The sequence below is a fragment of the Balaenoptera borealis genome (assembly GCF_965194805.1).
Source record: "Balaenoptera borealis genome assembly, chromosome: 11".
NCBI classification, from domain to species: Eukaryota; Metazoa; Chordata; class Mammalia; order Artiodactyla; family Balaenopteridae; genus Balaenoptera; species Balaenoptera borealis.
The window spans coordinates 51537904-51565814 of NC_138868.1; the positions used below are offsets into that span (position 1 = coordinate 51537904).

At 54.7% G+C, this 27911-nt stretch overlaps 1 protein-coding gene and 1 long non-coding RNA gene across 10 annotated transcripts in view; both read right to left on the reverse strand.

Annotated features, from left to right (window-relative positions):
* Positions 1 to 7677, reverse strand: part of LOC309604993 — a 33123-nt gene extending 25446 nt beyond the window's left edge. Inside the window, exon 1 of the long non-coding RNA XR_014231202.1 lies at positions 7304 to 7677. This is a non-coding gene — a long non-coding RNA (uncharacterized lncRNA). The remainder of the gene's footprint in view (positions 1 to 7303) is intronic.
* A 1653-nt stretch (positions 7678 to 9330) lies between these two features.
* Positions 9331 to 27911, reverse strand: part of PDE2A (phosphodiesterase 2A) — a 92607-nt gene continuing 74026 nt past the window's right edge. For 6 of the 9 annotated variants that reach the window (XM_082340618.1, XM_082340620.1, XM_082340617.1 and 3 more), the window contains 25 exons: positions 23923 to 23982; positions 23162 to 23315; positions 22956 to 23008; positions 22684 to 22758; positions 22540 to 22581; positions 21938 to 22006; positions 21553 to 21683; positions 18792 to 18903; positions 18273 to 18312; positions 18070 to 18133; positions 17550 to 17622; positions 17224 to 17401; positions 16889 to 17001; positions 16130 to 16207; positions 15132 to 15254; positions 14602 to 14672; positions 14199 to 14321; positions 13785 to 13872; positions 13506 to 13553; positions 12404 to 12478; positions 12135 to 12234; positions 11765 to 11877; positions 11346 to 11384; positions 11103 to 11209; positions 9331 to 10757 (listed from right to left, as the gene is read on the reverse strand). In XM_082340618.1, coding sequence (XP_082196744.1) covers positions 10547 to 10757; positions 11103 to 11209; positions 11346 to 11384; positions 11765 to 11877; positions 12135 to 12234; positions 12404 to 12478; positions 13506 to 13553; positions 13785 to 13872; positions 14199 to 14321; positions 14602 to 14672; positions 15132 to 15254; positions 16130 to 16207; positions 16889 to 17001; positions 17224 to 17401; positions 17550 to 17622; positions 18070 to 18133; positions 18273 to 18312; positions 18792 to 18903; positions 21553 to 21683; positions 21938 to 22006; positions 22540 to 22581; positions 22684 to 22758; positions 22956 to 23008; positions 23162 to 23315; positions 23923 to 23982 — 2340 coding nt within the window. In that variant the 3' untranslated portion in view covers positions 9331 to 10546. Of the gene's footprint in view, positions 10758 to 11102; positions 11210 to 11345; positions 11385 to 11764; positions 11878 to 12134; positions 12235 to 12403; positions 12479 to 13505; positions 13554 to 13784; positions 13873 to 14198; positions 14322 to 14601; positions 14673 to 15131; positions 15255 to 16129; positions 16208 to 16888; positions 17002 to 17223; positions 17402 to 17549; positions 17623 to 18069; positions 18134 to 18272; positions 18313 to 18791; positions 18904 to 21552; positions 21684 to 21937; positions 22007 to 22539; positions 22582 to 22683; positions 22759 to 22955; positions 23009 to 23161; positions 23316 to 23922; positions 23983 to 24734; positions 24940 to 24976; positions 25104 to 27911 lie in introns of those variants that run through there. The other 3 variants (XM_082340621.1, XM_082340623.1, XM_082340624.1) reach the window with 3 other exon arrangements.

Sequence of the window (27911 nt, forward strand, 5' to 3'; positions counted from 1 at the left end):
CCCAGGCCCCAGCCTATCTCAGTTTGATTGTTTATCCCTCCACAAGCTTGTTGTCCGGTTTCGTTGATCTCTCTGCAGCCTTTCCAATGCCCAGCCAGGGACAGAACATAGTATGTTTTCAACAAATGTGTGTTTGTTTAATTAATTAACTAGTTGATTAATCAATAAATTAATGTTTCACCCAGGTTACTGTGAGCTCCCTCGGGGCAGGGACCTGCCTTAAATTTTCTGCACCAATATCACCCCCCAGCAGGCAGCACATGACTGGGCCTGGGGAAGTGTGTACTGACTGCTCTGAGTGATGGTGGCCACATGGTTGATGGGGATGAGAGTGTTTGTCATAAACAACCTGGAAGGGAGTGAGGCAAGCAGGACAGGAAAGGGGAAAGAACTGAGGACAGATGTGGTCTGAGGGGACCCTAGCCTCAGCCTGGTGGGGAAGGAGGGTCTGGAGCATAAATCATGGATTGTATTGCAGAGCTGTCCCATTTTGAGGTAAGACGGCCAGGCTTTTGTGTGTATGTCCCAGATAGTCTTCAGTGATTAGGTGTCCTGCCAGCTGGCCTCAAGACACCAAAGCTGGAAAATGATGGTCAGCTATGTCCCCTCCTCCCTCCAATCCATCTGTGCCCTGTGAACTGAAGTACCCTGCCCCCTGCCTCACCCACTGTGTTGTTTCCTTGGGCTGCTGTAACAAAATACCGCAAACTGGGAGGCTCCGAACAAAAGAAATGTATTCTCTCAGGGCTCTGGAGGATAGAAGTCTGAAATCACAGGGTTGGCAGGACTCTCTGAAGGCTCTAGGGGAGGTTCTTCCTTGACCCTCTCCTAGCTTCTGTGGTTGCTGGCAATCCTTGGCGTTGTTTGGCTATGGCAGCATCACTCCAATCTCTGCCTCTGTTTTCACATGGCCTTTTTCCTGTGTGTCTCTATGTCCAAATTTCCTTCTTCTCATAAGGACCTCAACTTAATGACATCTGCAAAGACCCTATCTCCAAATAAGGTTATATTCACAGGTACTGAGGGATGGGATGGGACTTGAATATATCTTTTTTTTTTTTTATACACAGATCCACTCTTTATTTATTTATTTATTTATTTATTTATGGCTGTGTTGGGTCCTCGTTTCTGTGCGAGGGCTTTCTCTAGTTGTGGCAAGCAGGGGCCACTCTTCATCGCGGCGCACGGGCCTCTCACCATCGTGGCCTCTCTTGCTGCAGAGCACAGGCTCCAGACGCGCAGGCTCAGTAATTGTGGCTCATGGGCCCAGCCGCTCCGTGGCATGTGGGATCCTCCCAGACCAGGGCTCGAACCCGTGTCCCCTGCACTGGCAGGCAGACTCTCAACCACTGTGCCACCAGGGAAGCCCCTGAATATATCTTTTTAAAAAATATTTATTTATTTTTCTTTCTTTCTTTGGCTGCATTGGGTCTTAGTTGTGGCATGTGGGATCTTTGTTGAGGCACGTGGGATCTTTCTTTGTGGCAGCCGGGCTCCTCTCTAGTTGTGGCGCACAGGCTCCAGAGCGCGTGGTCTCTGTAGTTTGCAGCACGCGGGCTTAGTTGCTCTGCGGCATGTGGGATCTTAGTTCCCCAATCAGGGATCGAACCTGTGTCCCCTGCATTGGAAGGCAGATTCTTTACCACTGGACCACCAGGGAAGTCCAGGACCTTGAATATATCTTTTGGGGGACACAATTCAATACACTAACCCAGAATGCCACAGTTACCTCTTTCAAACTCTTTTGAACCTGCCCTTTCTGTATCTGAGACTGAAGCCTTCTTCCTGGGACCACTCCCCTGACCCCTCAGCTTTTGCCAAAAATGAAGCAACGCTCCTCATTCCCAGAAATGCACCCTGATAGAGCCCTGCAATTCCACAGCTGGCAGCTTTGACAGTGGCCAAAGGCTCTCCTGCCTTTTCTCATTTAATCCTCACAACAACCTCAAGAAGATTTACCATTCTTCCCATTTTATAGACGAGGAAATTGAGACTCAGGGAAGGTAAGTGCCTCACACACAGTCTCACAGCAGGGAACAGGCAGAGCAGAGACTTGATCCAGGTCTGCCTGACGGCAGACACCACATCCTTCACCACCGCACTCTACCGCCTAGCTGCTTCCCTTGGTGGTACATCTGCCAGCTGCCAAGAGGGTCCAGGTAAACCCATCCGGCAACTTAGAAGAGTGTCATGAGAAAACTGCTAAGAGATAAGAGAGAACACAGAATTGGGGGCCTGGGTTTGGTTGTTAAGAGGACCTAGGGATAAGGAGTCACAGGTCACATGAAGAGATGAAAACAAGATGTAGTTTGGGGTGACATTTCTTTAGGGAGGAATTTTCCATTGGTGATAGTTTTAAATTCATTTGATGATTGATATAATATAAATTCAGTTATTTTTCTCTGTTCTACTTTTATAGGCCTACTCCTGGTGAATATCCTTTCGCATCCTGGAGCCTGTCGGTGTTCTGGAAGCCAGTTTGTTTTGATTGATGTTCAGCGCTGGTCACGCAAGCCTGATTCCACTGTGAACATGATTTCCTCTGATGGGAGGCCTGATTTTGTCACGCAGGCATGGTTTTACTGAGAAGACTATTTTCTTCTGTTGAATGTGGTAACTCTTACATGTCCATGATCACTACTGAGATACCCCTCAGGATATGCAGGTCAGCCCCAGACCCCTCAGAGGATGCAGTCACTTCGGTTGGATTTATAATGCCTAACACTTCACTTAAGCAGTCAATAAATTTTCTGAGTGCCTACTCTGTTTTTGGCTCTGTGTTGGGTACTAGTCACTCCCCTCAGGGAGCTCACATTTTATTGGGGGAGATGGATAATCACAACTAATGAGATCAGTGCTTCAAGAGAACTGTCAGTTGAGGTTCTTGGTTGTCTACACCATAATCCATACAGGTTTAAACAGAAGGAGAAGAGAATCAGGCTCAGTGCTACACAGTTAAAGGTCAGGGCCAGAGCATCAGCCCAAACACCCATCCACACCAGGGGAATTTTCTAGTGGAAATATCACCAGCCTGCCATCTGTTGCTTGGCACCTATGTGAGGTGATGGCTATTAAAAACTCCTCCACGGATGCCCCTAGACCACCCAGACACCCCCATCACAGATGCCTTCCAGGTGATCTTATCTACCTGCATGCAGACATCAGTGCCCATAATTTCCTTCCACCTCCATGTCTTATTAGGAACACCTTGTGAATTCCCTGGCGGTCCAGTGGTTAGGACTCTGTGCTTTCACTGCCGAGGGCCCGGGTTCAATCCGTGTTCAGGGAACTAAGATTCCACAAGCCACACAGCGTGGCCAAAAAAAAAGAGAAAGGAACACCTTCTATATGGAACCCAGGTTACACGTGAAACCCACGTGGAATGTGGGAAATGTTACTTTAGTTTTCCAGCTTCTATAACACAGGAAAGCAATCCAGAAGGGACTGGGCAACTGGATGTTTGTATCTGAAATTCAGAAAAGATATACAGACCAGTGAGCTGCGACAGATCACAGAGTGTTCGCCCAGGTGCAAAGATTGGTGAGAATGGTGACTCAGACCAGGTACAAGGGTGCTTCCACTTTGATTCACCACTGAAACAGCAAATGAGCTGACAGAGATAGAGATAGAAGTGTGACGGTTGCTCCCTGATGCCTTCCTACCTCCACATACAGGTGCACTTGAAGCCTAATGGTCAAAGCAAAGAGTAAGAAACCTGCCAGGGCAGGGGAACCCTGGCTGCCTGCTGGCCCTTCTTTATTCTGTTGGGCTAGAACTCAGCACTCAGGGATCTACTTACTATCATGAAGGGAATTCCCTTAGATGGTAAATCCAGACTCTTATTCTGATATGTAGAAGTTCTAAACAATTAAATACTGAACTGTTCTGCATTAAAATGTGTTGACTAAGAGGCAAAATTTAGAGAGACAGAGAGAAAGTCGTTTTTCCCTCTTATCAGCCACTCGACAAATGGTGGAAAGTCTTGATTCCAGGTAGGGATGTCTGGTCAGGGACAGATCCTCAGTTATAGATCAGGAGCTAAGGAGAGAGACCACCACTGGTGACCCTTCTCTCCTAAGGAGAGGTGTGAATTTGAACCCCAAGGATGAGAATCTAGTGGTTGATTAAAAATATTTTCCCCACCTCTGCATCATTATTTCTTTCTTGTTATCCCAGGATTTCAGTAAAATTTTGTAGAATGTTCTTAGCATGCATTGAATTGTGAGAAATGACTTATCTACACTTGATGAAGATTGAATTGAGGGGAGGGAAAATCATCACAGATTCAAGACACATTATGATTCTAAAGCAGGCTAAATACAAAGAAAACCATATCTAAGCATATTGCAATAAAACTGCTGAAAACCACAAACAAAGATAAAATCTCAAAAGCAGCCAGTGAAAGAGATGCATTACTTTTGAAGGCGCAATAAAAAGACTGATAGCTGACTTCTCATCAGAAACAATGAAAGTCAAAAAGAGAATAGAATGTTATCTTCAAAGTGCTACAAGAAAATACTTCCCTAACCTAGAATTCAATAGCTGCAAAAACATCCTTCAAGAATAAAGGAAAAACAAAGACATTTTCAAACTAACAAAAACCAGGGTAGTTCATCATCAGCAGACCTGCTATAAAAGGAATACTGAAAGAGTGTTCATAGATAAAAAGGAATGGTCCTAGATGGAAGCTAGAAGATATACATCAACAATAGAAGTAAAGATATTCATACAATGGAATATGCAAAATATATACATATACAAGAATAGTCATGTGGTCATTGTTTCTAATAGCCAAAACATTAATATCCAAATGTCTGTCAACATTCCTACATGGTGTACTATATTGCAATGAAAGTTATAAAATAGACTTACACTCCCATCAAAGATGGAGTAATAAAGACCAAATTTACCCTCCTACTTGAAATAACAACAACAAAACTCGACAAAATGTATGAAATAAAGGTTTTCAAGGCATTGGTTATCAGGCAATGTTTGGGATCTTAAGAGGCAGAGAACACATGTAAACCCTACCATTGCCCACACTGCCTGGAGAGAGTTTCCAGGCCACCACGCAGGCAGGATGAACCAGGTGAAGCCTGGAAGTCCCCCTGAGTTGAGGAGATGGAGCTGTGAGTCTGAAGAGGCTAGTTGGCTAGAGTTTACAGGGCAGAGTGCCAGAGATGAAAGAGCTGCAGAGAGAGAGAATTCTGGAGATTTTCAGAGGGTCTCCCTCATTGTTCAGCTGAGTTTTGACCAATGCATGCATTGGAGTCCTGACTCTGCCACTTTCTGTCAATCAACACGCTTGTTTTGAGCACCTACTATGTGCCAAACACTGAGGAGGGATGTGGGAAACCAGAGCTGAGGCAGATCTGTTCCTGCCCTTACCAGGCTTCCAGTCTAACGGAGGAGAGAAACCACATGCACCCAGCAGGCACACACCACCTGAGGAGTCTAAGCTGAGAGCCAGAGGAATGGTTCAGGGCAGATGTGAAGAGAAAAGAGGGTCCACTGTTCTAGCCCACACCATCCCCTCCCGACCCTGATCCGAGCACTGCGTGGATGTGGGGACATAGTGATGTGGGAGACATAGACCAGCTCCCCAGGTCTAGCCTGCAGTGTGAGTTCCAGGTGGGACCTGAGGAAGCAAAGACTGCCATCCCTGGGAAAGGGGGAGAACCTTGGGCCAGGAAGTGGGAGCTGGTGCCCATCCCTGCTCTGCCTCTAGATCTTTGTGCAGACTTTCCGGGTCTCAGTTTCCTCATCTGACCCTGGGGAGGCTAAGCTCCTTTTACTCTGAAGGAGGTTCCCACCAGCTGAGCTTCTGGGCCTCAGTTTCTCTAGACCACAAAGGGGACAATAATCCCTGTTCATCCTTGGGAGAGCCTCCCAATCAAGAGATCGTTCTTTTCCTCCAGCTACTGCCAAGAGGAGATGAAGAAGCCCCAGGAGTTTGTGCAGAAGTGAGGGACAGGCAATGATTGACTGTCCAAGGTAATAAGGGTGAGGCAAGTGCTTTCTGCTGACCCAGCATCTTGCTTATATCTCTCCCCAACTCCCCCCACCCCACTGCACCCCAGACTATTTTTGTTAGTTCCTAGAATTCCATGCTTCCCGCTTCCCGCTCAGTCCTATGGTTTCTCCAGGGATGATTTAGGAATGGAGAGTGGCAGCCATCTTGTCAGGAAGTTGCAACACCTCCGTTCTCACATCTACCCTGCCAGTCTTCAGACTTGAGGGTGTACTTCACATCCTGTACGGACCCATCCTATTATGCCCTCAGAGAACAATCTGGCTGTGCCGTCTCTGAGCAGATTTCACTCACACAAACTCCCTGGAACACGGTGGCCTCCCAGCACACCCTCCTGTACCCTGAAGGCCTCGCCTTCCAGAGAACTCATCACCCCAGTGAGAGAGTGGACAGGAGTGAGGTTAGCCCCCATCACACCCCTCTCCCTCACATGCCCTTCTCAGACCTCCAGAGAGGTCAGGACAGCAAGGGTTGGGCGCCACCTGGTGGCCACGAGCTGCACTACAGGCCACCATCCTCTTCACCCCTTTTCTCGTGCCCCACCCTCCCTGGCAACTCAGGCACACAGAGCTGATCCCAGACCCTTCTCTGGGGCCCCAGCCAACTTGCTCACCACCCCTACCCACCACAGTCCTGCGGAGGCAGATGGAGACTCTGCCCTCCTGAATCTCCTTCCTCTATCTCAGAGAAAGAGCCCTTGGAGAGGAGTCAGGCTCACACACCAACCTTGGCCGATTACTTAACCTCCTGAACCTCAAGCTTCTTGGCTACAGAATGAGATAATAGTATCTACGCCACAGAATCGTGAGGTTTCTGCCCTGCAAACCGGTTCATCTGTACCGGTTTGCAGGGCAGAAATAGAGACACAGATGTAAAGAACAAACGTATGGACACCAAGGGGGAAAAGTGGCGGGGGGCGGGGGGGGCGTGGTGGTGTGATGAATTGGGAGATTGGGATTGACATGTATACACTAATATGTATAAAAAGGATGATTAATAAGAACCTGCTGTATAAAAAATTTAATTAAATAATAAAAAAAAAAGAATCGTGAGGTTTCGTGACGTTTCCTGTAAAATGAAACCATTAAGTTGGGACAGCAGGGCAGCTACTTGAAGCCCTGGGGCCAAGCCTTGGGTTCTCTGACCTGGTGAGGGCTGCCCGTGGCTCTGCAGATGCGTGGCCCTCCTCCCATCTGTCTTCCCACCCCTCCTCCCGCCCCCTCCCCTGGCAGCCCCAAACAGCTGCCCCGCCCATCTTCCCAGGGAGCTCACCTCCAGCTAGAGGCTCCACCCAACACCTGGTGGCCGGTGAAGGTGGTGCTGAAAACCTGCCCAGGGCTGTTCATGAGCCGGTTCATTTTCCAGTTCATTTTCCAGGGCACTTGCCAGTCCGCCCCCCGCCCCCGCCCCCGCCTCCATCCAATTGGTCACAAATTCTGTCAGTCCAATGCGTCTTGAATTCCTCCTCCCTCGCCTCGCCCAGGGCATGGAGCATCGCCCTAGAATGATCCCTGCCCAGCCTCTCCCGCCCAGTCCTTGCTCTGCCCTCCTGCTGGAGCTTCTAAAATGCTTGTCTGAGCCACTCCCCACTGAAAACCTTTCCCTGGCTCCCCACTGCCCACAAAATCAAGCCGAACTCCACAGCCTGGCTTTCATGGCCCTCCCTGATCTGGCCTTAGTTCCCCCTCCAACTCTCCACTCCCCGTGTGCCAGCCACTCCACTCCCCTCCTCCGTGCATTTGTAGGAGCAGTTCCTTCTCCCAGGAGTGCCCAACCCCCTTTGCCCGCAGGAAAACGCCTGCTCATCTTCCAAACCTTGCTGTTCTTCTCAGGCCCCTGCCTGGGACCACAGGTATCATGGCCTGTGTCTCCCCCACCAGGCTGTTAGACCCTCCAGACCAGGGACAAGGCTGAATTTAGCTCTGGGCCTCAGCATAGGGTCCCGAGTGCATGAGGAAATATTTGTGAGTTGTTCAATTTGGTGGCAAGGAGGGAGGGCCTCGAATGGGATTAAATGTCCTCAAGGGAGTGCTGGGCTGGAGACAGCAGATGCAAGGGAGGGGGAGTAAGGCCCAGGGGTGGGTACCCAGGTTGTGCTTCCACTTTGCCCAAAGGCTTTGCCAAAGGCTTGTGGAAGAGGACACACACACACACACACACACACACACACATTCGGGGTTGGGGGTCACAGGTAGAGGAGCACCTATGTCAGCCTGCACCGACGCTGGCATCAGCTGGGCACCATTAGAATAGTCCTCCCGTGTCAGCCTTGGGCCACGAACTCATTCATCCCCACCTGGGGGCCCACTGGTCAGCCTGGGTCCTGTGCTGTGAGAGGGCAGACAGACTGGGGGAGCCCAAAGCAGGGGCTGGGCTGGGGAGGGGCCTGGACCCCATGGCCCCAAGGGGAGGCTAGAGCCCTGGGACCATTCAGCCCAGAGGAGCAGATTCCAAAGCATGACAGACTGTGGGGCAGAAGAAGCAGACAGGCTCTGTGGTCCCAAAGGCACGGCTGGCACCCTGGGGCCATTGTGGGTGGTCTCAAGATGCTCCTGTCCATCTCCTCCCAGCCCTCCCTCTCCTAGGAAAGGAGAGCCCAGTGCTCAGTCCCTTAACATGCCAACCTTTACTGATCTGGGAGAGATGAACAGGGATAGAAGATGGGAGGGGTATAGGCAGGTGGGGAGTGGGGTATGGAGACTGTGCCAGTCAGAGCCTCCTCATGGTCCCCAATCTGGGACCTGCCCCTCTCTGTCTGTGCAGAAGCAAACACTCTCACAGCCAGGAGAGCAGGGAACCCACCCCGCAGACACAACCCAGGGCTGTATCTGAGGTAGAGTCAGACTCAAGGGTACCCCTCTGGCTGGATTTACAGGGACACAGACAGGCATCCCCGTGGCTAGGAGGGGGTTCAGAGGCCCAGGCCTTGGCTGTATGGGCACTCATGACTAAGGAAGGCCAGCAGACAGAGGGTCTAGGAGAAGCACCAGGTCACCTCCTCTAGGCAGCCTCCTTGATTGCTTCAGCCCCTCAATTCTCCCTTTCCAGTCCACAATTGCTGCCCCATGCTCAGGCCTCTGTATCTGCCATCCACACCTAAGTCCCCACTATCTGTCACAGGACTGGTCCGGGGATACCCCAACAGGTCTAGGACTCCCCCAGAAAAGGGGCTAGGCAGCAGAGGTGGGAGCTCCAGTAGCCTGAGAGTTCTAAAAGGCATTTGCCTCCCGCAGGGCTGTTTCCCCACCCCCCACTCCAACCCCACGTACAAAGTCTGCAAACAGCCCTGTGGGGGAGGGTTGGTAGAAAGAAATAGATTTATTCTCATGTACAAAGCGGTCAGCCCACGGGACCATATACAACAGTTGCACAGAGTCCTAGAAAAACGCATCTCTCTAAAGGCAGCTCAGAATAGGTAAGGCAGGTGGCCCCCTCCTCCCAGCCCACAACACGTACTGAACAAAACAGAGAAAGGAGGAACCTGCGGCCGGGATGACCCCAGAGGCCCGGCCCTATGGGGTCTCCCAAGCCCCGGAGCACAGGTGGATATGGCCTTGAAGAGGAGACAAGCCCTACCAGGGCTGAGGCCAGGTTCCCCTCTGGCTGCAGGAATGCAGAAGGGGCTCGGGCTAAGGGGGTACACTCAGGGGGCCACTGAGGGACTCAGTGTCGGCTCTCTGCCCCAGGGGGCCAGGGACACTCCATGGCCTCTCCTGGGACTCCACAGAGCTATGGGGACTTTGATCTAAAAGGGGTCTTAGAGAATGGATTGTCTCACTCTCCTGTTTCGTCCAGATAGGGGAAGGGACTTGCCCAGGGACAGCCAGGATGAAGCACTGCTGACCCATGCTGGGCCTGCCTCCCAGCCCAGGGATCCTTCCTGCCCACTGTTCTTATCCTGCTTTCTTCCTGAGCCCCCTCTCCCAGAGCACTGAGCTGCCCCCCTGGCAGCTTCCTTATGGGACCCCTTCATCTCCCCAGGTCCCAGTCTCCACTATAAGTACAGTGGCAGTCCTCAGGGCCACCTGTGGCCCCATGGCTATTTCTAGTCCTCCAGCCAAGCTGATGACCGTCTCTAAGACCAACCCTCTGCCCACTCAGATGTCTCACCTTCTTGCATGAGGATCCTGGGGGGCAGGGGGTGTCCTCAGAGGAAAAGGGCACAGATCTGGTGGGGCAGGAATGGGGCCCAGGAGAAACCATCCAGGCTGCCTCAGAGGAGTGGCCTGGGGTGGGGGGGCCACTTGCCAAGGTGTGGTCGGAGGTGCAGAGCAGGGCGCACTGCTCATTGTCATCCCTGTGCTCTCAGAGGACAAATAACAAAGTCTTGGTGAGGCTGGAAGTCTTCCATTATACAGACGAGAAAGCTGAGGCTGGGGAAGGTCAGCCTTGCCCGGCGTCACATGGGAAGTCCTGGTCTAGAATCCAGGACCCGTGGCTCTGGTCCCAGGGCATGTGGCCAGGCCAGTGGAGAGTTGTGGGAGGAGGCCTGGGTGAAGGAGTCCCAGGAGGGACTCACTCAGCATCAAGGCTGCAACAGCCATTGATGGGGGCCCCAGCACCATCCAGGTCAGGCACCTCGTACTCCTCGTCCAGGAAGTCCAGCGAGTTGTTGCTTGGGAGGCCGCGGATGGTGAACTTGTGCGACACTTTGGTCCAGTGCTCACGATTAGAGGCCACACGTTCATACAGCTCTGCTGCTTTGGGGAACAGGTCCTGCAGCAGCCTGGGGATGTGCGGGGGCAGGGTTAAAGGTCAGAAATTAGACTGTGAGCAGCAAGAAAGATTAGGGCTGGACCACAGGTAGAACTTCCACAAGAGCATGAGGCGTAGGACTGGAAGCACAAGGAGAACATGGCGGTCTCTTTCCATAAGGGACCAAGGATGAAGTGAAGGGCCCATTTTGGGGCAAAGCAGGAGAGGTTGTGCCCAGAGGCAGGGAGTGGATGAGCTGGAGCAGAGCCAGGCCAGCCCAGCACCTGTGTCTGCTGTGACGGCCACAGCCAGCCCCATCCCACCCACCCTGCCGTCCCTGGCTGGGGCCCCCAGCAGGCCCCACGAGCTCGCTCACTTGTAGATGGGCATTGCGATGTGCTCCATGAAGCTGATCTGCAGCTCGGGGATGTAGGCCTTCTCACGGTCCATCATCTCCATCGGCCTGTTGCCCATGGCCTTCTCCTGCAGGCATCAATTCGTCAGGCCTGGCCCTCTCCTTCCTCCATAAGCACCCGGATCAGGCTAACCCAGCCCCTCCCGGGGCCCAGGCTAGGAACCCTCCCCCAACCTGGACACCCTGCGGTCACTCCCCACATACCAAGTCTCCTTGGGAGAAGAACTCTTTGTAGATCAGCTCCTGAAAGGTCAACACTCTCATTACCTCCTGTGAGTGGGATCCATCCACCCACGCTCTTCCACAGCCCATTCCCAAGGGGGCAAACTGAGGCACTGTGACCTCAGGACCTGCCCTCACCATCCCCGGGCTGGCAGGGGGATGGGCCCCAGATGGGGAGGAGTGGCTGGGTTCTGGCCCACCTTCCACCAGCCACTGATTTGCTATGAGTGACCGCCCAGTGAGTCCATGCCCCTCCCTGAATCTCCCCACCCGTCATCCTGAGGTGGTCCAGGTTTCTGTCTCCCCCACAGGCTGAGCTCAGCACAGGGAGGGTTGCAGGAGCCACACAGAGCCAGGCAGGGAGTACAGCCTGCGCCTTCCCAGGCTGGGGCAGCACTTACCGCAATCTTCCTCGTGGTCTTCCAGCCCTTGGTCTGGTCAGAGAGGTCACAGGAGGTCATAAGGAGGCAGAGAAGGAGGCTGTGATGCTGCTTGTTGGTTCGGTCATAGCCCACTGTTGGGGAGAGGACGGGGTCAAGGAGAGGGCCCCAGCATCCTGGTACCCTCTCTCTGAGGGCAAGGCCCCAGGGCCCACCCCAAAGTGGTCCAGGGAATTCAGCACCCTGGATGGGAGCCAGGGATGTAGGGCTGGGTCTGCCTGGTGGATTGATGCCAGAGAGGGTGGATCTAAACCCCTGGGGATGCTCTCCAGGAGAATCCCCCTCTTGGTGGTCCTTCCCCAACCCTGAGGCCTGGGCTAAAGGCAGGCACCTTCGGCCATCTTTTGGAGATCCTTGAAGATGCGGAGGTGGTGGGCCAGGTCTGTGGCCAAGATGATGTCCCGCATCAGGTCCAGCATGCGCTGATAGTCCTGGGCCAGGGCCGGGGGTTGGGGAGGGTGTCAAGGCCTCTGGCCAGACACCCCACCCTCGCCCCCAGATCTCAGGAACCTCCATCCCTCGGCTTCACTCCTTCTCCCATCTCAGACCAGCTCCCAGCTCCCACTCCCTCACCCCCAACCCCACCCCCGGCCTCATCACCTTCCGGGAGAAGTGGTCAAAGATGTTGCAACCGTGGGTGTTGAGGATGGCAATGGCCTGAGCGAAGTGGTGCCTCTGGGGGGAGAGGAGTGATGGGGGTCCAGCTGGGGTGGGGGGCTTCCCTCCTCACTGACCCCAAGAGAGGCAGCAGGCCCGGCCCAGCCCCAGCCCCCAAGGTGAGCTGAGCAGGCAGAACTGGGGAGTCGGAGGGGGGCCCGTTCCCTTTCTGGGCTCTGTTTCAACCCTCTGTGTGACCCTGGGCAAGTCCCTGGCCACCTCTGAGCCTTGGATTCCTCAGCTGTCACATGGAGGGAAACAACAAGGTAAGCTCTGAGGGCCTCTCAAGCTGGAACGATTCTGAAATGATCCCTCGGAGTCCTGGACACTAATTCATGCAGCCAGCATTTGTGTGCTGACAAGGAAGGGCGGTGAGGCGAGGGCAAGGCCCCTGTCTCCAGATGCTGAAGGGCTGTCACTCAGAGGAGGGGCAGGTAAGCCCAGGGCATGGAGGTCAGAAGCAGGGCTGCCACCAGGCCTCCCAGGAGGAAGTAAGCCCCTTGTCTCTGGGGGTGTGCAAGCGGGAGCAGCTCTGGAGGGGGGCTGCGGGGGCCTTGTGGGGCAAGGCGAGCTTGGAAGTTTGACTCCCACTGTGCCAAGCCCTGTGCCAGGTGCAGGGAACTCAGAGATGTCCCTGATTCTGTCCCTGCCCCCAGGAGCTCCCATCGGGGGTGTGCAGACCCACATCAGTCTAAGGCAAAGCTGAGTATGATGGGAGTGAAGCCCGTGCCAGGCTGGGCGGGGAGGGGGTTTCATAGGGTGTCCCCAGACATGCAGAGAGAAACATGCTAAATCCAAGTCCTCCCTTGGCAAACCTGGGCTCAGGCGGAACCTGCTGCCTGATTCGTACCCCCAGCCACAACTGCACCCCTCCAAGCCCATCCAGGAACAAGAGCCAGACGTGCCCTGGGGGTGGCTGCAGTTCTCATAGCCTGTCTGAGGAGCAGGGCTTGGGAGGGGGAGGAGCTGGGCCACAGTCTAACTTTTTAAGTCACTGGCCTTAAGGGGACAGTGGGAACGGGGATATTGGGCAGAATGGTGGTACCTCCATGACAGAACCTTCTGAGCTGTAGAGCGCGGCCAGCACAGATTTCTGGAAAAGCCCGAGAAAACTCCATCACTCCTCACATCCAGAGGCAAGTGCTGCCATATTAGGCTCAGAATTGCCCTGCTCCTCCCGCCATCTCCCAAAGCCTAGGAGAGCCTCCTCCCATCTCTAAACTGGCTCCTGGTCTCACCAACTCCCGCCTCTCCTCAGGCCGGAGGGGGGAGACTCCCAGACACCTCGGGGAGGGTGCCCACTGTGACGAGGGCAGGGTCTCACCGAGGCCACCTGGAAGGAGTTGTTTGTGCCTCTGTGGTCCAGGTCGTGACACATGCAGGAAATAAACAAGGCAAAGATCTCCATGTCCCTGGTTGGGAGGAGACAGAGGACAAGGAGGTCAGCCACTGTTGCCTCTCCACACTTCCAAAGGAGGGCCAGCTGGATGAGATGTCCAGGATAAGGGGAATAGCTCAGTGGTTGAGTATTTGACTGCAGATGTCCAGGAACCACCTCGACAGGAGCTCAGGACACCTGGGTCCCCTTCTTGGAAAGGGGCCTTGTACCTTTCTAACTGGGCTGTTAAGAGGGTCCCGTGAGGCAGTGTGTGTAAAGCCTGCCACACAGGAGGTGCTGCCCTGTTCCAGGGAAGGGGACCCCACCAGCTACCAGATGGGGGGAAGTGCAGTCACTCACTCGAGGTAGTTGGCGAGCTCCAGGTTCTTGTAGAGCAGATAGCAGAAGTGGGAGACAGAAAAGGCGTGCATCCAGTTGTGGTAGGGAGGATCCCGGTAGCCCTTCTTCACCATCAAACAGAACCTGGGGGAGGGGAGAGGGCAGCACAGGGGCCTCAGGCTCTCCTCCTCCAGGAAACCCTCCAGGCTCTGCCCTGCCCCATTCCTTTCCTATCCTCGTGGTCCCAGTGTCTGTGAATTGCTTCTCACTCACAGATCCTCCCCACCCTCACAAGAGTGGGCCTCCCCTAGTCATCCTCAGAGAGTCCTTCCCAGAGTGTGGGGGGCAATGGATGTGAGAGTAGACTTAGGAGGGAGGCAGAGACGGGGCTGCCTGCACGGAGGGGAGGGCTGGGGACACACACCGGGCCAGCGTCGGGCAGTCAATTTTGTAGTTATTGATGAAATTCATGTCCTGCAGCATGCTGAGGATGGCCTGGAGAGAGTGGAAGGGAGGGATCAGAGGGATCGTCAGTTTCAAGATGCGCCGCCCCGCCCCCAGCCTTGGCCCTTCTTGGAGCCTCCAAAACTTTGGAGTCTTGGAACTTTAGATCTAAACTAGAGAACTATAAAATGGTAGAGCCAAGCATTCTCAGAGCCATGAACTTAGAAATATGACATCTAAGAACTCTTGGAACCAAGTTCACACAAAATCTTAGAAAAACAGGGAGGGAGGTGCCAATCCTGAGGCCATCGCTGGTTCCAGCCCAGCCCCTGGCCCCTGGGCAGGCCCTGCGGCCCATGCTGGCAGACCACATGCCCCCTCCATCTCTGAGGAGACTCCATAGCCTTCTTTGATGACTCTGTCTTGCCAGGAAGTTCCTATGCACATCTAACTTCAACCTCCGGCCGTACACTCTCCACCTCCACATTCAAGTGGGACAGGCCAGCTCACCATGGAGGTGTCATCCTCGGGCAGGGAGCGAGGAGTGTAGGTGAAACAGGCAAAACTGGAGTCAATGGCAGCCACAGGCTGGATCCCGTCATGGAGAAGTTTGGTGTATTCATCATCAGAGACCTAGAGGGAACCAGCTGGGGTATTAGAAGACGGCCTCCACCCAATCCAATGTCTTCAACCTCAAATTCCCACAGTGGCAGGGACCTCCCACTCAGAATGCACCCCAGTTGGGCCATCCACTCCGTGGGTTATCACTGGGCAGGATATCACCACCCTCCCCTCACCATCCTGCAGCCCACCTACTATGCCTCCTTTCCTGTGACCACCCTCATCTGTAACAGCCTATCCTTGTCAAAGACAGAGAACACCTCTTCATGACAGCATGGGTAGCCTTTCATAGACAATAAATTAAAGATTCCTTCTTTTGGGAGGACCATCCCAGAGTCTAACCTCAATCCTTCCTGCTACAGCTTTGACCGTAGCCACAAAGTCTGTGAGACTTTGGTTTAGACACAGATGAGAGGAATGTTCAAATGAACAATGACCACCACATACTCTGAATTAAAGTCTGGGACAGCTTTTCTAACACAAGGTCTGGGAATGGGACTGCCCAGGACTGCATGACCACTGTATTTAATGGATCTGTCAGAAGGGCCCTGGGTGGGCTTCCCAGCCTTCAGTAATTCCCAGGATGGGAATTATCCCTGGACATTGGGAACACCTGGCTGAACCAATTCTTCCCTGGGCTAAGTCCTGCTGGCAGCCTTGGGGCTGAACCAGAAACTGCTTTGAAGGCAGGCTGCCCCAAAGGAGAGCGGCAGAGCAAAAGGCGAGGCATTTCTCTGGGTCTATCTTCTTATATTCAAGAGAGGATGATCAGAAAGCCCAGCCTGTCTTGGGCGCCTGAGGATCTGGGGAGGCGGGGGAGGAACAGGTGGGCTACAGGGGACCCTGGGGCCCTGACAAGGAAAGCAGGAGCTCCGTGCAGGGCTCACCTTCATGTGGTACATCATCATCTCGTTGGCTAGGTGGCTGCGATACTGGGCCTCATTCACTTTCTTGTATAGGAGGGACTGGGGGGAGAGAGGGAAAGATGGGGCTCAGGCAAGGTGGCTGTGAAATCTCAGAATGTCCAGGACTGGGGCAAAGGGATCAGATAGAATCCCTGCCCCCTTCCTGTCCCATGCTGGGCCCAGTCTGAGCCTTCAAGCTCCAGCCCAGAGTAGGGAGCCCCCTCCAACTTTCATCCAGACCTCCTCTTGCTCCTCCTTCCCAGTGCCTCTTAGCACTTGAGCTGGCACTTTGCACACTCTCCTGAGCTTGCCCCAGGCTTCAGTGATGGAACCTGAGGTCCACAACAGAGAGACAGAAGCAAGGAAGGGGGAACAGCGCCGGGGGCCTAGGAGTTGGATTCCTGGGCCAGAGCTCCCAGCTCTGGACAATGAGACCCAACATATCCCAAAAAGAATAACCAGGAGCTTGGGTTGAGGTTGCTTCCAGAGAACGGAGGGAAATAAAACAGATCTCCCATAGTCCTGGGAGGCTAACTGTACAGGACAGGAAGTAGTATCTCCGATTTTCTGATGGGAAACTGAGGCCAGAGGTGACCAGTAGGTACTGAAGATTGCACAGCAACCCAGTAGCAGGGCTCTGAGCCCCAGGGCAGGGCACAGACCAGGGCAGGTCTGGACAGAGCAAGGAGAGCCAATGTGGAGAGGAGAACAGAGGGTCCTGCACGCCCCTGTCCTCCTCACATGTGCGATGCTGATGCCACAGTAGATGGAGAAGGCTGTCGCCAGATCTTCGTCAAACTTGCTGAACCATGGTCCGTTGATCTTATTTACCAGCTCGGCCACACCAATGACCTCTGGGGACCAAAGAGGGGCTAGGATGAACCAGTGGATGTGTCCGACGGAGATCTACCCTCCCAGGGTGTCCTCAAGGGACGTCACATATTTGGGAAACCCCATCCCTTCGGCTTAGGGACGCTAGGGTGGTGGAGAAGGCTTGTGGAACTTCTGCTCGGCTCCACCCCATCCTACTCAGGCCCCGCCCCGCCCCTCCTCCCGGAGCCGCCAGGACCACGCACCCTGGTTCTCGTTCTTGATGGGAAAGCAGAGAATGTTGCGTGTCCGGAAGCCAGTGCTGTCGTCCACACCACGGTAGAAAAGTGGGTGTGCATACGCGTCCGGGATGTTCAGAATCTGGCCCGTGGTCGCCACGTGGCCCGCTATGCCCTGGTCGGCCGGGATGCGGATCTCATAGCTCTGCCGGGCCAGGGATGGCGTAGAGAGGAAGTTGGTGGCCGGTCGCAGAGCTGACCATCAACCATCAGGCCTGCTCCCCAGCGCCCACTGCGTACTCCCGGCCCCCAGGACCACGGCCACACTCTCCCTCCTCAAGGCCCTGCCTCACCTCATCATCCACCACGCCCCCATCGAACACCTTGGCCACCAGCTCGTTCTGATCCAGCAGGAACACAGAGCATCTGTGGAGAGATGGCTTTGGTCCACAGGGCCCTGACACCCCTCTCCCGCCACCCCTCTCCCGCCACCCCTCAAATCTCACGACTAGAGGCAAAGCCTGGATTTTGAGGCCTGGAGGGAGTGACCCGTGGTGAGAGACTCTCCTCAGGGCTGGCTGACTCCAGACATTAGTCCAGATAGATGATTTTTTTTTTTTTTGGTGGCGCCTACTCTGTGCCAGGCACTGTGTTAGGAGCTGAGGACCCATGGCCAGCAAAGTAAGCCCCACCCCTGCTGTCACTTGATGTTACAGTCTAGTGAGAGACACAGGCATGAAATAAAGAATCACACAAAACGTGATGGGGTCCCACAAGAAGACAATGGAGGGGGAAAAAAAGAGGGGAGGAAAGAAGAGGTCACTACTGAGACCCAAGGCCTCTCTCGCCCCACCCCGGGGTGGATTCACTCACATCTCAGCATTGCTGAGGTTTCTGGCCTCTGTGATGATTTCCTGGAGCAGCACAGAGACATCATCTGGGGGAGCAAGAAGCATGGGGGACAGTGGTGAGACCAGGCTGGAGTGCTGAGGCCAAGCCCGCCCACCTCCCCTCCTCAAAATGCCACCCCCCACTCCCACCCCACAGCCAGGCATGAAGGAGGGCAGTGCACTCACCCAGGTGAGTGAAGAGGTTCTTTGCCACTTGGAGAAGAGCCTGGAATGGAGAAAATGGAGATCACAGGGAATCAGGTTGCAGGGGGTCACCCTCTCCAGCCCCCTGCCTCCATCAGCTCCAGGGTCTTCTCATTCCTCCCCTAGGGCTCTCTGGACAGACTGGAGACTGGAAGAGTCTAATTATATCATTTGGCTACTAAGTGAAGGAGTGGGAGGAATAGCCCCAGTGAGGGTGCATAGACATCCTGAGTCTCAGGTGCGCATGCACCTCCAGCTCTAGCCACCCAGATGTTGCTGTGGGCCCAATCTGAACACTAGAGGGCGATCGCATACAGTGCCTGCAGCCAGAGGTGCCGTCTTGAAGAGCTACTGTCCTCCCTCTTTAAGAGGCCGCCAGAGCATGGGAAGTCTCCCTGCCACCAGCCCCCGAAGACATGGGCTTTTCCCTTGTGGCTGACTCTGTAGAGCTGAGAGCTGAGCGACTTGGTCCCCGAGAGAGGCGCAAGGCAGGCCACTCACCTGGCACTCACACTTGAGCTTCTGCTCCTTCTGGAAGGCCAGGGTGCTGGTGAGGACCGTGCTGGTGTAGTGGAAGCAGTGCTGGATCACACGCTCATCCTGGTCTGTGAATCTGGCAGGGTGGGGTGGCGGGGGTCACCGGAGAGGGACAGATCACGGACTGCTCGCCCCATTCTGCCTTACTTCTGTTCCTCCAGGAAGCCCACTTGGAAATCCACTAGCAAACTCACTCTCCTCTGCTGGGGCTGCTCACTGCACAGGCGGCTTGGGCCAGCTTCCCCCTCAGACTGGGGGCTCCTGAGGGAGGGAGTTCTAATCCTCCCCTGACCAAAATGTGTTTTCCTCCTCAGACTATTGCTTCTCGAAGCCAGAGCCATGTCTCCCTCCTCTGACTTCAGATTTACCCAGACTGAGGCTGAGTCTCCTCCCTCAGACTGGGGCTGGGTGTTCTGCTCTTCTCCAGGGGCCCCTCCAGCCTCAGGGAGGGGCGGTGGCACTGCCCTGTCTTTTCCAGCTCCTGTCACTGTCCTACCCTCCTCCCTGGACTTTGCAGGCCCCGATCTGGTGCCTCCACAAGTCCTATGGTGCTGTGGGCAGGGCAGTGCCCATCAGATTCATGGAGCTGGCTCACAACGGACAAGATCAGCCCAAAATCCTCAGGAGGTCATTCAATGGGGTCACCAAATGATTTGTCACCAGGGAGCTTGGCGGGACTGGATGGACCAAGCTGGAGGTGGGACCTGAGCTGGGGACGTGGGTAAGCTCCTCCAGATGGGGATCATGGGGAGATGGAGCATTCCTCAGAGATTCTGACCATTTCTCAGCCCCCAGATTTCCCTGCCTAGTCCCTTCCCCATTTGGGGGCTGCCTTCAGTGCTCCTCTCTGCCGGGGTATCCTCCACTAGTGCTTGCCGTCCAGTGATTCGGATCTAGACCCCAATCCCCACCACCCTGTGTCTATCTGCCCACCTTCCTTCCCATGGCATTTGAGCCCTCTCCATCTAGTCCCACCCACCTCTCTCCCCTCTTCTATGGGCGTCTCTCAGCTTCAGCCACAGTGAGATCCTCATCATTCTGAGAAAACCTCAGGCTCTTTCACACCTTCATGCTTTTTCCCACACTGTTCGCTCTGCCTAGAATACCTTTCCCACCCTCCTCCTTCTACGCCCTAAAAATAAACATCAAGTCTTGAAGGCAGGGACCATGACTGTATCATCCCCTGTCTAATACAGAGCCTGGTACAGGGGAGATATTTGAAAAGTGTTTGCTAAATGTTGTAACCGTACCTCTGCCCCTGCCACCCACCCCATCACACTCTCAGCTAAAGGGATTCTGGAGTCCCTGTTCTCTGGGTTCCAGGCAGCTTCTCTGCAGTGTCTGCTCTGAGCTGAGCGCCACCTTGGCTCATGCAGTTGTTCAGCACTCACTCCCTGAAATATGTGGAACCCAGAGATGACCTTGCCCCTGCCCTGGGCCTCAGGGCTGTCACCAAGTCCCCATCTCGTTTCCCTTCTGATACCACCTCTCCTCCAGGTCCAGGGCCACCTCAGTACCCAAGCCTACAGCTAGCAGCCAGAGGTCACAAACCCTGCTGGACCCTCCCCTCTGGGAGCATAGGGCCAGACACAGTAGGTACTCAATGTGTGTTTATTGAATGGCACAAATGCTCCCACCACTAGGATGGGACAAATGACACAGATCCTATATCCCCCCTGCCTCAGCAGGTTCTGCCTTGTCCCTGTCTTTATTTTCCCAGGCCCATCCAATTGCCAATAGAGCTCTATGCTGGCAGGTCCTGCTACTCAGATCTCTGACTCCCAGATCTCTGTCCCACCCCTGCAGGCCCCATCCCTGGGCTTCTGACACTCTCTAGTCCCAACATCTCCAGTCTCCACTTCCTGCAGGAGGTCCGAGCCCTCAGACCCAGCCTGCTTGCTTGGGCCCCAGGGGCCAAGCATCTTGACAGCATCTCTCTGCATCCTGGAATCAGAATGCAACCCCTCACCTGCCTACTACGCCCTACTGCTAGGCCTGCTGGACCAAGTGTGGCAACATTCACATCCTAAAGCTGCACCCAGGACAGACATGGCTGATCAATCACAGCACTGTTTCTCACTAAACTAATACAATGCTTCAGGCAGCTGCTACCAATTAATGAGTTGGTGTAGGACATGAAATCTATGATACCACTTCTAGACCTCAAATCTGACCTCAGTTCTTGAGATATGGACTAAGCCTGTTTACCTGACTCTGTGTCCTGCCTACCCCTCTGTTTCACACGATTCTTACAGCTGCCCTATCAATGCCTCTAAAGACCCTCAGCTTAGCCCAGTCCCCATGCCTATTCCCTTGAGCCATTGTCCACTGGGTCGGTGATGCTCTGCGAGTCCCAGAGAGTTCACCCATCCTAGAGCTCATCGCTGCTCCATCAGGCAGTTCCCAGTAGAAATGCCAAAACAAAGGATGGCAAGTGGGGGAAAGGCCAGTACCAAAAAGTTGGATAATCCAAACTGCAGGAAGTGGGCAAAGAGAAGGGGAACTCGCCTGGACTGCAACAAGATTTTACAAAGTCAACATGGAGCAGCGGCAAGGGTCTATCGCTCCCATAATCTCACAGTCTCTTGCACAGACAAACCATTCAACCTACCACTGCTGGAATAGTAATCCCTGCCCAGTACCCTTCCCACACTGTTACCCTAGTCGAGCCCTGCCCGGCCTCTCAGCTCCGTCTCCTGATCCACATCACTCCACCCAGACTCACAAGTCTCCTCCAAGCTTGTTGAAGGTGCAGGCCAAGGCCACGACCTGGTCAGTGGCCCGGCTGATGACAGGGACACAGAGCATGGCCTGCACCTCGAAGCCCAACATGCTTTGCAGCTGTTGCACATCCTCCTGCAAAGGGGAGGCAAGGGGGAGGCAAGTCAGGGCAGGGAAGGAGGGAATATGCTTCCTTCCCCCCGCCCTCTACCACACTCTGCAACAGGAGGGGCTGAAGAGCTCATGCAGGGTGGGAAATGCTACGACATGGGGTGGGGTCTTGTCTCCCCCCATTCCTAGGCTGCCCTGGCCCAGAGACTCTGGCCCTGGGGACTGGGCAGTGGGCTCTCCCCTTGGCTCCCCGCCAGTCCAGCCAGGCCATGGCTTACAGAGGTGAGATCTTTCAGCTGGATAGACTTCTTGTCTTCCACCACCTGGCCCAGTCGTCCCATCGTCAACTGGGGGAGTGAGGAGAGCCAGTCAGGGCCCAGCTCTTCCCAAGATCAGGCGATGTCAGACCTCTTACCCCCCAAGTCTGGAAGTTTCAACTACCTCTTCAGTCAGTCCAAACTGTGGATGGAGTCAACACTGAGGAGTGAGGGTTGGGTGAGGGTGGGGGAGTAGGCTCTTGGCCAGAATCTCCTATGGAGGACTTGAGGGTCTTCCCTAACTAGGAGAGAGGAAAGCAGAATCCAAGGATTCTCACTGATCTTAACAGATTCTAAGAGAGCCAAATCCAGAAATACTCCAACAGAAGTGAACTGGTCCCAGGTGAGCCTTTCTGTAGATTGTGAGAGATTTCTCCTAATGGCTCCTGATCATGAGAGGCTGTGCTCTCTCACAACATTTCTAAGTAGACCCCAAGATCCAGATAATTCCATCAGATTCCAAGAGATTCTAGCAGATCCCAATCTCTCTGGGCAGATCCTAGGAGAGCCTAGACGACTTTAACTGCTTCTGCAGACTCCCACACAGGGGGTGCGGGACTCACCGGAAAGCTGATTTCTTCCTCCAGCACTTTATCTCCAATCACCTGATGGGCAGAGCGATGTGGACTGGTTAAAGGATGGGCAAGGTTTTTCCTCTCAGAGACCCCAGTCCCTCGCCCTGCTCCACAGTGGACCTGGGCCCTCACCTTACAGGAAAGCTGGAGATTGTCCTCAGATACCAGCAGGAGGCAGCAGCGGGATGCCTGGATCTCCTGCTGCAGCTGAGAGGGAGGGACACAGCGAGAGGCTGACAGTGGATCTGGGAGCAAACCCACTCCCCACCCTCTAGCCTTTTTGAGGTTCCTCGGGTAGGTAGGGAAGAGAAGAGGGGCAGGACACGGTAATCTGAACTGAGATGGACGGCTCACAGGGACCTCGGTCCCGGGAGGAGCACAGTAGGAGGGGCACAGGGACTCACGTATTGGAGGACTTTGAGCTGCAAGGAAGAGGCATCCAGGTCGTACAGTTCCCCTGCAATGGCGGAGCGCAGGTCAGAGAGAGGGCCCACAGAATCCCCCAAGGGTGCGCGCCACCCTCAGGCCCCGCCCACCCATGGGCCCCTCCCTTCCAGGTTCGACCCCGCCCCTCCCCGCCCCCAAGGACCTGCCCCAGCCGGGTCCTCACCGCAAAGCTGCAGAATCTTTCGATCTTGGTCTGTGTACGGAACCCCACCCTTCTGGTCTCCCGCCGCCCCCTCTGGAGTATTCTGGACCGCTTCCGGGGTCGCGCTGGGCCCGCGCTGCTGCAGGGCCTGGACCCTCTTCAGGGCCACCAGGGTCTGGGACGGGCGGAGCGGTCAGCAAGCCACACGCCCCACCTTTATCGCCCTTTCCTCGAGCCCTTCCCTCTGCCGGCGGTGCCCATCGCCCCCACCCCCCACCCGCGTCCCAAACAACTCATCCCTCAGCGCTCCACCCTCCTGTGGACTCCCACTGCCCCCGGAGCGCCCCTCGGTCCATGATCAGATAAGTGCAGGGTTTGTCTCCACGCCTAGCCCCCAGACTCTTACAAGGCAGAACAGGGTCAGATTTCTCTGTCTCTAGCACCCACGGGGAGTCGTAAGTTCTTGTTTAAGTCACAAAATCATAAAATCTCCAGGAAGAGCCTCAATATCATTATGTAGATAGCCCTTCCTAAGTATTAACAAAATATTTGACTCCCCTTATTTCACCAGTACCCTCAGTAGGTCAGTGCTATCCTTATCCTCATTCTCAGATGTGAAACTGAGGCTCAGAGAGGTTAAGTGACTTGCTCCAGGTCACACAGCCCAAAGGTAGTGGACTGGAACCCAGGTCTGTCCATCTCCCAAGCCAGATCACCTTCCCATCAGTTGTGATGAGGGTCTTCAGCAGCCCTCATCCTACCTCGGCCCTACCCCCACTCACATGCTTCTCCACGGCTTGCAGGCTCCACTCCTCACTGTCACTCAGCTGACCACAGTGCACCTGGAGGGGAGTGACAAGGGGACCAGCTGTGACCTACCTCCCCTAGCCTCTTGTCTCTACCAGAGTGCCCTCCCCATGCCCGGCACACACCTGTCCCCACCAACACATACACACTCCAGTCTGTGGGCCTCAATGATAAGCCCATCCTCTGACCAAGCAGATGGCTTCAGGAAAATCCCCTCTTCCAGGAAGCCTTCGAGGGCTAATCCAAAGAAGTGGAACTTTTCTGATCTCTGCCTTTTCAGCTACTGTTCCATCTACAGCACAATCCAGGTGTATAGTGAGGGAAACGGGGTGACCTTGGACCCCTCTCCATCTCTCAGTCTATGGACCTTCAGGCCCTGATTATGGAATCAGTGGTATTAGCCTCAGCCTCCCAGTTCCATCCTTTCTAAGTTGGGATTTGAGCTGCCCCTAAGTCTGGGGTAGGGGAAGAGGTCCACCATTTATGATGCATCTGCTGTGCCTAAAGAACTTGGGAGGATGAATGAAGGAATGAATGAATGGGGTGATAAGGTGCTTTGCCTTGCATGTGATTCTCACCAACAAGTAAGGCAAGCTTCTACCTTGCAGATGAACCAAGGCCCAGAAAGTTTGAGTGACTTGCCCAAGGTCACACAGCAGAAAGTGGCAGAGTTGGGACAGCACCACCCACTCCCTCCCCTTCTCTGCCCACACCTTCCCTTTTCCAGATCCATTCTCACCATCACACCCATCATCCTGTCCCTCTCCAACTTCCCTGTGTCAGTCACCTGGAATCCCCTCAGCCCATCTTTCATGCTCTGTGAAGTCCCTTCTCCCAGCCCTGCTTGGGTGCTTGGTGAGGAAAATGAAGGGGGGAGCACTGCAGGCCCTGCCAGCAAGCCTCCCCACCTGCGTCACCAGCTTCCTGGGCACCTACTCAGAGCTGCTCACCACCTGCAGGGCTCACCACAGTGCTTGCACTGGGGTCCCCTCCTTCATCCTCCCTCCCCACTCAGCAGCCCCTGCCCGCCTCTGCTCTAAGTCCCCTGCCAGGAGCAGATGGAGAGGAGGAGACCAGCAGGTGCTCAGGAAGCTCACAGTCTGGCTGGGGTGGGATGGAGTGGTGGATGTGATGAAGGGGGTGCAGAACTTCATACCTGAGGAAGAAGGAGAGGGCAGATTGAGTGGGTGGGAACTTATAGGCTGTGGGAGCTCAGAGAGGGGAGGGCACCTGGGGGCCTTCCAGAACTGGGAAGACAAGCAGAGCCCGGAGGGGACATTGCAGGAGGGAGGCTGTCCTGGCAATGCTGGGTAGTAGGTGGTATGGGGAGATGAGGACCCGGGCAGTGGTGCGGTCCATGGTACCACAGGGCGGGTGCAAGTCTAAGGAATTGGACTTTAGCTTGATTGTACTGGGGATCCACAGCAGACTTTAGCATCTGCGGACCATGGTCTACAAGGTAGGGGGAGTTGGGGGGAGCAAGACTGGAGGCAGGAAGACCTGGAAGAGGGCTGGGCCGCCAAGGGTGGTTTGAAGGTTAAGCTCTGGATGAAGCTCCATCTATGACTCCTATAAGACAGGTTGTTGAAAGGCGCTGGGAGCATGGTTCATTTGCATATGGTTTACAGAAACATGTGGGCATTTTACTGTTAGTAGATGGGGGAGGACATCCTTCTTGTTCTTTCCACCTGGACTCATCTCTCAGGAAAAGGGAAAGTTGGGACCTCTCTAGGGCTGTGGGGTTCCTGGGCTGGCGAAATAGCCCGGTCCCAGTACAGAGCTGGGAGACTGAATGAGAGCCTCAGAGGGCTGGAGGGAAGGAAGGAATCATGGAGTCCTCCTCCACCCATTGGACCTACCCCTCCCTGCACACACTCCTGGGCTGCCGCAGCCCATCCCTACCCAGCATGTGCACAAACACACTACACACTTCATGGAGACCTTTAGCGCCCCCCAAAACACACACACACACTCATACATTCACTGTCCCATAGAGATACTCAGGCATGTGTGCACCTGCACACACATAGACACACACACAGTGCAGTCACAGACTCGAAGACATCCACACACCCACACTCACAGTGACTACCATCCACACATGCACATTCATACCCGTACACAGGATACTTGTGTTCACATACCCGAGAGCCATGCACACGCTTCTGCCTGCACCCCCAACCGATATGCAAACACAATCACCAGCACACACACGGCTCCCTTCTCACCAACAGAACATACTCTTGCACCTACTCTTGCTAACCAGGGGGCGGGTCTGGGTCCCAGTGGGAGCACTCAAGAGTGGGCACTGGGGCTGCAGAGAAGGTTGAAAGCCCAGCACAGCTCCCACCCCCTCACACTCACCAAGTTCACCGTGGCTAATGGACACCACACCCCCATGTAAGGATCTGGTGTGCTGGCACAGCTCAGGGGAAGAGTGGGCGCAAATCACACATCAAATGCCGGAGACCAAGGGCTGCCCGCTCCTCAGAGGGACTTATTATCCCATAATTGAAGAACAGAGCCAAAGACTCTTTCCACATGAAGAATCTGCAATTAAGGCACCTCGACCTGCGAGCTGCAGAGTCCCAGAGCTCAGCCAGGCCGCCCTGCACAGGACGGCATATTCCTCAGAGCGCCCTCCGCTGACCCCATCTCTATCAGGCCCCAACAGTCCTTGCAGGGCCCCCTGGTTTCCTTGCTAGCACTTCTGTCATTTGCAATTCTCTCTTTATTTTGCTCACTTGTTTAATGTCCAGCATGCCCACCCCTCCAGACTGTTTGGTCTGTGAAAGCAGGGCCTGTCTGGTCTGTCTCAGTCATTGCTGCTGTGTTTGAAGCACCAGTGCACAGTGCCTGGCGGTGCTCAAGAAATATGCTTTCAATTGATGGCTGGGTGAGTGGATGGATGGAGGGATGATGAATACAAGAGCAGAGACCCAGAGAGGGGAATGGGGCTTGTTGAGGAAGGAGCTGGCGAGTCAGCCCTCCCGATAGATCTGTCCTGCGGCACCCCCTTTCCCATCTAGACCCTCAGTCCTCAGGATCTGGCAACAGCTGGGAGGTCTGGGGCTGCCTATGCTGCCTCTCAGAGGATGTGAGATCCTGTGGCCCCTGGAGCATGGGGGTGGAGCAGCAGGACGGGATCCATCAGATGTGTATGCACCGGGGAGGGGGTGTCCCGCAGAAGAACATTTCTACTTGAGTAGGAAGGCTCAGGCTTGGAGGAGAGGCAGATGGCAAACAATCCAAATACCTTTCAAGAGCTCTTCACTGCCCAGGGTATTTGAGAAGGTGAGGGGACAGTAATCGGGAACTTCTCTTGGCAGCCAAAGCCACAGGTAGCATCTTGCTCACCAGCATGCACCCCCCTTCTCAGCCTTGAAGGGATCACACTCTTCCCCCAGCACTCCACCACCCTGCCTCTGCTCATGCTGGGCCCTCTGCTGAGAATATCCGTCTCCTTCTTCTCTGCCTGTTCACCCCCTACCTGTGTCCCAAAGTCCCACTCAAATGCTGTCTGCACTGTGAGGCACCCCCTGGTGCTCCAGCCTCTGCCACTAGAGCTCCTGCTGGCAGCATTCTTTCATTTGGCCAGTGGTGGTCTGAAGGTGACCCTGCCTTCCCCCAGACTGAGCTTCTAGAAGGCAGAAATGGGTCCGACTCCTCTCTCTGCCCCAGCACCTGTCCTGGGACAGGGCCCAGAGCAGAGTTTTGCTAGGGTGGGGTAAGTTCAACTGATCTGACCCATCCGCTTCCCAACACACACATGCCTTTCCTACCCCCAGGAGAAGGCTGAAGCCTGGACTCCCAGCCAGACCTGAGCCACGGTGAACAACGGTCACAACAACCATCCTCCTGCCCACAAGACAACCCTCCAAGCATCTTCCCATTGCAGGAGCTGCTTCCTTACTGACCCAGCCCTCGCAGCCCCAGCACAGGAAGTCCTTCTAGGAACCTGGCA